Source organism: Varroa destructor, unplaced genomic scaffold (genome assembly GCF_002443255.2).
Source record: "Varroa destructor unplaced genomic scaffold, Vdes_3.0 BEIS01000004.1, whole genome shotgun sequence".
In the NCBI taxonomy this organism is placed as follows: Eukaryota; Metazoa; Arthropoda; class Arachnida; order Mesostigmata; family Varroidae; genus Varroa; species Varroa destructor.
Genome location: NW_019211457.1, coordinates 4,412,016 through 4,422,380, shown reverse-complemented (window position 1 = coordinate 4,422,380; position 10,365 = coordinate 4,412,016). Strand labels below are relative to the sequence as shown.

The window sequence follows — 10,365 nt, the reverse complement described above, 5'->3', positions numbered from 1 at the left end:
ATATATATATGCATACTTACTGCTGTGCACAATGTAGCCATAATGGGTATTACCTAAGCGTGTGAACAATTTTAGTTGATATCGTGTTTGAGGCTTCGGCGATGGGAGACACCACTTGCTCAGCTATCAAGATCAAACAAGAGAGTAAAGAGGAATTGGCGGATGAAGTTTTATCAGAGGCTCCATACCAAACTGTCACCCAGGCTGCGCTAACTACCATCGGACCATCAATATTAGGTTATTGTACAGACTAAGATTATTACTTAGCCGAGATTATCAACTGTACTTGTAAAGTTAGATGTTCGCCTTGATCATGTTGCCCTCTTCAATAAGGTGACTTAGTGATCCCAGAGCAGTTCCTCTACGTTGTCCCATTGCACACTACATTTTTCAACGGTTGCCCCCAGGGCGGGTTAGAAACAGAGCCCCAAGGCGTTTATCTTCATATATTTTTTAAAAATTAAGAATGTAGAAGAGTACCATTGATGCGTTTTTATGAAGACTCTTTTGTGTGAATTGTTCTAGTCGATGCCAGTATAATATGGATGGCCTTGTTTATTTCATTTAGATACTTCGATTGAAGAAGTTATGATAACATAATATTAGAGTAGTTTTTACGTCGTTTAAGTATACATTACGCGCAATCGATGCATTAGTTAACGCTTTGTTTCCCTGAAAACAAATTCATTTCAACACCGATTATGGTTACTTTCGGATTTTCAGATACCCAATCAGGCCAGTCAGATCAGCCAGTGCGGTTGGTTGTGATAAAGAAGGAGCGTTGCAGCGATTATGGACCTTTACTAATCAAAAGCAATCAAAAGGAGCCTACATCTGGTCGTGTTCTTTCGGCTATGCCGTTGGTCATTGTTCCAGTGAGCCCGGAGGGCCCAGCTCTGGGGGCAGATGCAAAGTCAAGTGGTGGTCCAATCGTAACCTCTATATTAAACTCATCAAACAAGGTCATCCAGCCTGTTGTATTGACAGGCACCCTTAGACAACCCCTGTCTACAAGCCTTACCGTAATCCAACCAAGAACTCTGAACGAAGCGCCTATAGCAACGTCTCTAAAAGTAGATGCCCGCCTTCTTACTTGCGATCAAAAAGCTAATGGCACAATTAAGGGAGTCAGTCAAAGGAAGCAGGTCTTTCCACGTCAAGTGAAACCTCTATCGACTCGAAGGAGTCAGTTTCAAACGAGTATAGATAACGCGTCCGTAGCGGTAACGGGCACCTCAAGCAGCGTCACCACCGCGGCTGGACAAACTTCCCTGGTACATAATGCACAACTGAAGCCAGTACCCATAAAGGTTGTTACTATCAATTCAAATGGTTTTCGTTCAGTTCAGTATAGCACGCCTAAAGCCTTACGGCGTCAAGTGGACCCAAATATTTCGCAAGCGTCTGCAAACTCTGTTGTGTTACTCCCATCAAGAAAAATCCCTATACAGAGATATCCTTGTAGGATGATGTCATCAATAGCATCGGTACCGATCTCGAATCAATCTGTAACGGAGATCGATGTTCCGAAGCCAGTGCCGTCAAAGACTAGAAAAAGCTTCTTGTCAGATTGTCCAGAAAAATTATCAGAGAGTACGTTAGCCAAATCCTTGGACCTTGAAAGGATCGTTGAGTTTGAGCCAGAAGCTAACGTGGTGAGTACACCGAACACACCTTCGGTTACATTTACAGAAAAAGACGAGTTTAAAGGACTAATCGAATTCGAGCCGGAGCTTTTCGACGTTGAAGCTGAAAGCGTGGACAATACTACGGTACTGGACTATCCCGTCGCGAGAGATGACAGCGAAAGGAGAACGAGTAAAAACACGCGACGAGGATCACGCAAACGCGTAGTTCAACAGCCTCCGGCTATATTGCCCCCGCCGAGCCTAACGCCAAATGGAATCAGTCAATCTGGTCTGGTACGGCCGGCAAACGGCGCGAAACAGCGAGCTCGTGCCACTGGAGAGTATATCTGTGAATTCGAAAACTGCGGTAAAGTCTTTATTCGAAAGCAGAACTTGCGTGATCATTGGCGTGTCCACACGAATGATCGCCCTTACAAATGCAACTTTTGTGGAAAGGCTTTCAAGCAGGCCTCGCACGTTATCGATCACCAACGTTTGCATACGAAAGTCAAGCCATTCCTCTGCCGAGTTTGTGGGGCCGGTTTTGTTCAGGCAGGCCAGCTTAACAATCATATCCGGAAGCATACAACCGATAAACGTCGCCCCTTCAAATGTCCACATTGCCCATTCGGAGCAGCCATACAGGAAGCCATCGACGCACACGTCCATGAAGCCCATGTACTTCCTGCTGTAGATAATTCAAATCGTTCTCCGTTAGACTGCCCGCTATGCATTTACCGTGCAGTAACCAAACAAGATCTGGATGATCATATGAGTCGGCACGTTCATCTACGGAAGTTTAGCTGCCCCTATTGTGAATACAGGGCTCATACAAAGAGCCGTCTAGACACACATTTGTTATTACACACAGGTGAAAAACCTCATCCGTGCAGCGTGTGCGGTCGACGATTTCGGCAAAAGAGTCAAATGGAGACTCATTGCGCAAGTCAACATCAGGATCACGTTAAGACGAAACTCAGTAAAAGGAAGATGGTCACAGAGGACAGAAAAATTGGCCACGGGTTTGACGTCGGCGCAAACGATGCAAGGATAGAAGTTGTATCCGACGAAGATATAGATGTAAAACCAATTATACTGGATGAAGTCATACCTCCTTCTAAATGATTGAAACTTTGTGATAGTAGTCATTTTCGTCCACTTCATTATTATTGTCACTGAACAACCTGTTGTTGCAAAATATCAAGACGTTATTAAGGCATTGATTGAATCTACAGAGTATTGTCCCCTATGTACGACCCTGATAAACAGAAAAAAACGCATTTTCACGCTCTCTTAATTTTCCCACTTTTTATTTTATTTTATTTAACTAGTTGCGTAAACGTATAGTTATTTAAACGCGAAAGTAAAGGTAATACCAACTTCAACTATCTGCGCTTGTCAGTTGAATGACAACAACGGCAAAACGTGATGAACAACAAGTAACACATATGTCTACTAAGTAACCCGTTTGTTTCTAATTTTCATAATTTGGTTAATTCTAACTGGTAGAAGCGTACCCTGGTACTTCCGAGACAGCCAATGGCCGATCATCCACATTTACCCTTTCATTGTTACTGTTATGTTATATAGATGATATATATCGAAATAAGCGGCACGTATACTTTAGACGCGCTCATAACGAAATCGTTACGAGAAAGCTGATTATGAAGATCTTTGTGATAACATGATCAGATTAGAGAAAGTAAGACAGATAGAGAAACCCGTGGCGAACTCGGATGTACGAATCAATAATTAAACAAACGCTAGGTCATTAAGAACGTCCTGCGAGCCTGTTCCCGATGCGCAGCAAAGCGTTCTCATGTTTAATTGTGATCCGTGCATATTCGCCTTCATGTTATTGTTATTGCTGGTACTAACTGCGATTTGTATGTAAGTAGTTTTAGCCGCATAAGATATATGTAATTTATATAGGCAGATATAATCCTGTACAAGTGAAGACTCTAGCATTGTTTGAGATATAGCTAATAGATGATTATAGTGTAATTAAGTAAAAACCTTGTCTGATTCCCATATGCCATGTACATACGTACGCGTTGTGTATTACTGTGCAATTCGCAGAAAATTCGCTGTACTCATGCGACGAAAAACGGAAGCAATGAAATTGACCGACCAAAGAATGAACGAAATCAGGCTGATACTTTTATAATTTAGTGTACACACCCATCCGTATGTTTAGCGAAAAAAGCATATGTACGCGTGTGTTTAGAAACCTAGAAAAACCTGCGCGAAACCTTTCTGTATTAAAGCTGAAATAAAGTTGAGTAAAAAATAAGAGTTAAAAAAAATACTGCCATTCTTTCTTCTGCGTTTTCAGTGTTGCTGATTCATGTAACTGGAAGTTTAAATTAGAATGTAATATTTTCATCCGAAATCTGGCATTTGCTAGATTTATTTTCCATACATCACGTTAGATTTCTGGAAACGTCTCTTCATTTAGGCTTGTGCTACAGGTAAAGTTAGCAATTCGTCCATCTGAGAAAATTTCCTAGTGCCATACATTTCTCCGTGTTTTCTTTTATGACAACTGTCATTTTGCAGATCACTCTGCTTGTTAAAAGAAAAGCTCAGCAAGACACATTTGAGTAGGCTCAGCTCCAATGCTTGACCTCAAATGGTTTGGCAAAACCATCAGAAATTGCTTTGACTAAATATTAGAGTTCTGAAAACATTGCTAGAATAAAATCAAAAATCAGTGTGATAAAATCGCATCAGCGTATACGTACAAAAACGATTATGGGGATCTCATCACATCTGAGCTGGAACATTGAGTACACAGGAAATAACCTAGTTTTCGGTTACGTTGCGAGAAAAAATGAGTTTATTGAAAAAAAAAACACGAAAAATTTCAATAGGCCAATAATCGCCTCACTTTGGTGCCAAAAAGCATCAGTCAACCGTCGTAGAACGTCGGGAAACAGCGTGTTTGCACTACTGGTGACTATATACTTATAATTTTACAAGTGATAGCGAGCTATTTATTCAGAAGGGTATAATAATTTGTGCAGATAAATGAATGGTTTATTGATGTAAATTTCGCATTATCTAGCACGAAGGGATTAAGCCATTCTTCTATCGGAGCCCGTTTTGTTCAGGCTGGCCAGAAATATTCTAATATTTGAAAACGTAGTGACAAACGTCAGCTGCTTGTCCAGTCAACATTGACACAAACGAGATGTGACATACAACGAAATTGGGCTTCTAAAACCAACCATCCTGTGGGAAGTTTATATGCGCATTTCCTAAGCCGATCTGAACAGTAAATAATAATGCTCATTATTTTAATCTCGATAATATTAAATCTAGCAGATATAAAAGAAATTGCAATAATTAAGGCCAGCAGTGGGCATCCTCTGACTGCTTTTTCGAGGCGGCCAATTCAGCTATTAGTCTCCTTGACTCGAAAGTGCTAAGCTGCAACATTTAACTCACAAAGCTGTTCAACGGCTTCATAAAATGATAAAGTGGCTGAAAGTATTTTATCCCGTGTATTTTTCCGTCTGCTGATGTCATTTTCTGTAAATCCATGTTTGATGGTTCTGAGCGCTACCGATTTCGAGACAAAGCTTCTTTTCTCTGTAAAAAAAAAACAGTCTGAAATTTCTCTTGTTTGACAGGCCATTTCCTGCTGAACAAACTCTTTTCCCCTAAAACTAACATAGCATATTATATTTTAGAAAATTTTTGGTTTTTTTGGACGTGCTCGACATAATTTATAAGTATATTTACCCCACAATGTTCACGCTGGGTTCGTTCGGCAATCCATCTCTATCGGTTGTTGCATTGTTTGTCTTGTCAAATCAGCTAACCTTTCAGCTATTTCATTATAAGAAAACAAGTAAATATATCCGCTTGTATTGATAATTTATTTTATCGAAACTTAAATGTTCTCCTGGGATCTTATAATGATATCGGTTGCTTATTGGCACCTATCAGAGCAGCTTATATAAACTAAGCTGTAGTAAGGGTATAACATCTCGAGAAAAAGACGATCCAGCAACGGTTGAAAAAGCTACAAAGCTTCGAAGTTGTCGAAAAACAATAACTTTGGAGAAAAAAATTAGAAGCATTTTTGGCTGGAACGGATCTATATGTGGCTTTCAGACAGACGTATAACAAACACAGAAGTGCTTGTTGATAGCTTGAAAACAGTAATATATAGGAAAAAAACGAACTACGGCACTAATCGTATTGGTTGCATATAATCAAAGCTCCGTACAAATACTTACTGCTGGTAATTCGTGTGAAGAGCAACAAATATTGACGAAGACCATATGCGACACGTACCTGATACAAATAGTAGTACCAAAGCAGAACGTCCATAGAGACCATCGAAGGCAAAAATCTAGTATAACTAGAGAAATTGTTTGATTAATGCACATAGAGGTTGCGAAAAGACTCGATTTCGGACGAATCACTTTCGCGATAGGCAAAAAAATGGAAAGTGGAGGAAAAGACAAACAGAGATTCAGTAAAAGTAGTTCAATCAAATAGATTGCTTCAATGATCCATTGCTTCCAATACAGAATATGGAAATAACTATTTGCGTAAAAAGCTAATGATAGAAGTCTCGTTAAGTGCACAAGATGGCTATAGAATCGTTTTTTTTTCAATTTCGTTAATGACGGTATGAATCTGCTCTATCGGTAGGCCAAGGCGCGTCCGATGGCCTAGATTTCTTACGAAAACTATTAATTTTCTTTTTACGGAAAGGGTATTCGGGCTTATCTCCAAACAGTGGTTAATGTTGTTTGATAATGACGACAAAGGAATGCCCTCACAATGTTCCTTTCAAAGGCGAGATTTTTCAATCATTGCAATCTTTTTGGCCAAAAGTATTCATGACAGGAAGCATAGCTTTGACATTTTCCGCTATGCATTATCTGCCATATAATACGGCAGGCACATTTGTTGCAGTGTCCATAATTCTGCAAGATGATATTGAGCACAGCATCGTTGTCGCAGAGCGCATCACGATAACAACGATACCTTTTTCAAAACGGAACGCCTCGAACACTGCCAAAACCGCTATTTAGATTTCCCATGCTCTGAGATTTTTTTAGTGTCCAAATGGTTTTATGTATAAAACAATAGTTCTATGGACTTGAATGCTAACTGAGAAAATAAGCTTAGTTAGCATTAAAATTTAAAACGAATCGTTTGTCATTAACGAGGCGTGCTTCATAGAAACCTCAGTCAAATGATGCACTTTATGGAATCGGTACGACCGCCAAATGGCGCCATTTTGTTTATTAATTATGTTCAGCTTAAGCCTATAATAAAACAATCACAAACAGAAGGAACTCAATTGAACCATACGAGTTAGCAGCGAGTAACGATACCACGAATAGATATGTTTCGTTATACTGCGCCAGTTTCACGAGGAAATACAATCGTTGATGGTGGTTAGCCTGAAAGGTGTATCATTTTTTACTTTTAGAGGATGACAAAGTGGCCTAGTGGTGCGCAAGTCTCTTTTAGGTTTGAATTTGTGTAAATTTTGTCTGTAAAATTTGTTTGTAATTGTTGTCTACAACAACACTGTTGTAATGTCATGACGTAACAAAGAAGTGTCAGCTCACGTATTTTAGTATTTGAAGCATAGTATTAAGGTAAGTATACTGCTTACGGATTACTATATATTATTATTATTATTATTATTAATTTATATGTAGCTAGTTTTAGAGCTAAAGTGATTTTACAAAAACTGAATTGATTTTTTGCGCTTGTCTTTTGTGTAGTTTCATCTTGACGTCCAAAATACGCCACTAGTAACGTTCAAATATGCCAAAAATAAGACAAGTTTCCGGTGGTAAGTGTCTTGCTGGAACATTTGAAGAAATATATTTTAAGAAAATATTATATGTGCTTAAATTATTTAACGATTAATTTAATGGGTTGCATAACCGTCATGGGCATGGGTCAGATTATATACATGTATATATATAGCTCACTGTTTAACCAATTTTAATCTGATGTATGTTGTTATGAATTGTTAGGGTATAATACGTTGAAGCATAATCTTTTTTTTTTTGGAGGTTAAGGGCAAATGCATTATGCAGACCGGACATTGACTGTGCTTTGTCCGGTACTGTGGGACTCTCACCCACTAAACCCTGGACCCCTTTGTCAGCTTGGGCCATGGTTCGGTATATGTTTGATATTACTTCGAAACCTTTAAAAGGTTAAAGTATATTAACCGTTAAAGTATAATCTACATCATTTCTTCCGGCAACACCAGACAAAACCACCCGACGCCTTGAAAAGGTTGTTGAATTTCAGCCAGAAACTAACGCGACAGGTCCGCCAAACGCATTTTCGATTTCAGTTAGCGGCCTAGGTGAAACTGCTGACCCTATGGAATTTGACCCGGAGTTCTTCGGCTTTGAAATCGTCGACGATATCCCGATATTGCACTGTCCTGCCGTGGGAGGTGACGTCGAAAAGGGTACTAGTCCAAAGAAAAAACAACAACTTTCACGCAGACGGATAGTCCAACAATTTTCGGCAGTTATATCTAGGGCAAATTTAACGTCAAACGGAATCAGTCAATCTGGTCTGGTACGATGGGCAGCACCTGCAAAGAAGTGGGCTGTCGCGACCAAGAAGTTTACCTGCGGATTCGCAGGCTGCGGTAAAGTTTTTGCTCGGAAGCAGAGTTTACACGAACATTTGGGTGTTCACTCGGACGAACGACCATATAAATGCAAGAGCTGTGGAAAGACTTTCAAGCGGGCTTCGCACCTTATCGCTCACAGACGTCTGCATACGACGGTCAAGCCATTTCTCTACCAAGTTAACGGGACCGCATTTGCTCACTCTCGTATTATAAAGCATGCCACCAACGAATGTCGCCCCTTCAAGTGTCCACACTGTCTATTTGAAGCGGCTAGACAGGATGCCGTTGACGCACGCGTCCGTGAAGCCCATGTATCTCCTGCTGTAGATAATTCAAATTGTTGTTCTCCGTTGGACTGCTCGATATGCATTTACCGCGAGGTAATCAAACAAGATATTGATGAGCATATGAGTCGTTCGCATGTTCATCTACGAAAGTTTAGCTGTCCCTATTGCGAGTATAGGGCTCACACAAAAAGCCGTCTAGACACGCACTTGTTATTACACACAGGTGAGAAACCTCATTCGTGCAGCGTGTGCCGTCGACGATTTCGGCAAAAACGTCAAATGGAGACTCATTATGCACGACAACATCAGGATCGTGCGAGGACAGCAGACAATAAGAGGAAGATAGTCGCAAAGGGCTGGGAAATTCACCAAGAGTTGGATATCGGCCCCGATGATATGGAGATAGAATATGCGTTCGACGAACATGTGGAACCGAACGAAGTAATATCTACTTCTGAATAATTGAGACTTTGTGGTTGCAGTAAGTTTTGTTTATCACTACTATAATTAAACTGAGTGATTTATCGTTAAGAAATATCGCGGCATTGTTCTCTCCGGGCTACACAGATGAGCATGGAAAAGGAATCGCGTCCCTGTGCATGGTTTCTATTTGTATTAACTGTATTTTACCAGTTGCATAAGCATATTTTAACGAAAACGCCAGTTCCAATATGTGCAATTATTGGTTGAATGACAACGACGGCAAAACGTAATGAACAACAATTAACACATGTGACTACTAAGTAACCCGTTTGTTTCTAATTTTCATAATTTGGTTAATTCTAACTGGTAGAAGCGTACCCTGGTACTTTCGAGACAGCCAATGGCCGATCATCCACATTTACCCTTTCATTGTTACTGTTATGTTATATAGATGATATATATCGAAATAAACGGCACGTAAACTTTGGACGCACCCATAACGAAATCGTCACGAGAAAATCAATTATGAAGACCTTTGTGATAGCGCGATTAGATTAGAGCAAGTAAGTTAAATAGAGAAACCCATAGCAAACTCGGATGTACGAATCAATAATTAAACAGATGTTAAGTCATTAAGAACGTCTTGTAAGCCTGCCCGATACGCAACAATATGTTGTCAGGTTTCACTTTGCTTTTATGGCCTTATTACTGGTGGTATTAATCACGATCAAAAACCTTAGTGGTATATCTATAACAGCGGTAGTTATACTGAGCACAACTAAATAAAAATCTTGCCGAATTGATAAATGCCGTATGTATTTCGGCATGACTTGAAGATTTGCAGTAACACACGACAAACGAAAAAAGTCACAGGATAGTTACAATTTTTTTGTTTACGTGTTTAGCAGAGGTGATATGTGTGGCTAGAAGTTTTAGTTAGACCATTGTACGCTCCATGCAAGTTTATACCTAAATCAATATAAGTATAAACCTTAAAAGAAGTATATTAAAAAAAAAAAAAGTATATAAATTTATGTACTGTTCCCTTGCAATTCGATAGTCACTTTAATTGCCTGTTAGCATCTATGGAAAGAGCGATTAATTTAAGCTATAGTAAAAGTTCAGTTTGGAAGAAGAACGGTTCAACAATGGCTACAAAGATTCAAAAAAATCTCAGACTAGTCGAAAAATGACAACTTCGAAGAACAGGTCTGATCTATAGGTGGGTTTCCAACCCGCATTTGGTTTAAAAATAGTGGGCGCGTCGGGAGCTTAAAAACTGAACTACCCCAACAGATTAGAATTGGCTGCATATAATTAAGACTTTGTACGAACAATTACAACACTATTAGTTATTGTTGGAGGTAACCTATAGGCGGCACATAGCCGA

General features: G+C 39.7%; 1 protein-coding gene across 1 annotated transcript in view; it reads left to right on the top strand.

Annotated features, from left to right (window-relative positions):
• LOC111249128 (uncharacterized) overlaps positions 1-10,027 on the top strand; it is a gene marked incomplete in the record, with an annotated part of 16,991 nt that extends 6,964 nt beyond the window's left edge. Inside the window, 3 exon segments of the mRNA XM_022802555.2 lie at positions 76-237; positions 724-2,751; positions 7,888-10,027. Of these exon segments, the coding sequence (XP_022658290.2) occupies positions 76-237; positions 724-2,751; positions 7,888-9,014 (3,317 nt within the window).
• Between the last annotated feature and the right edge of the window lie 338 nt (positions 10,028-10,365).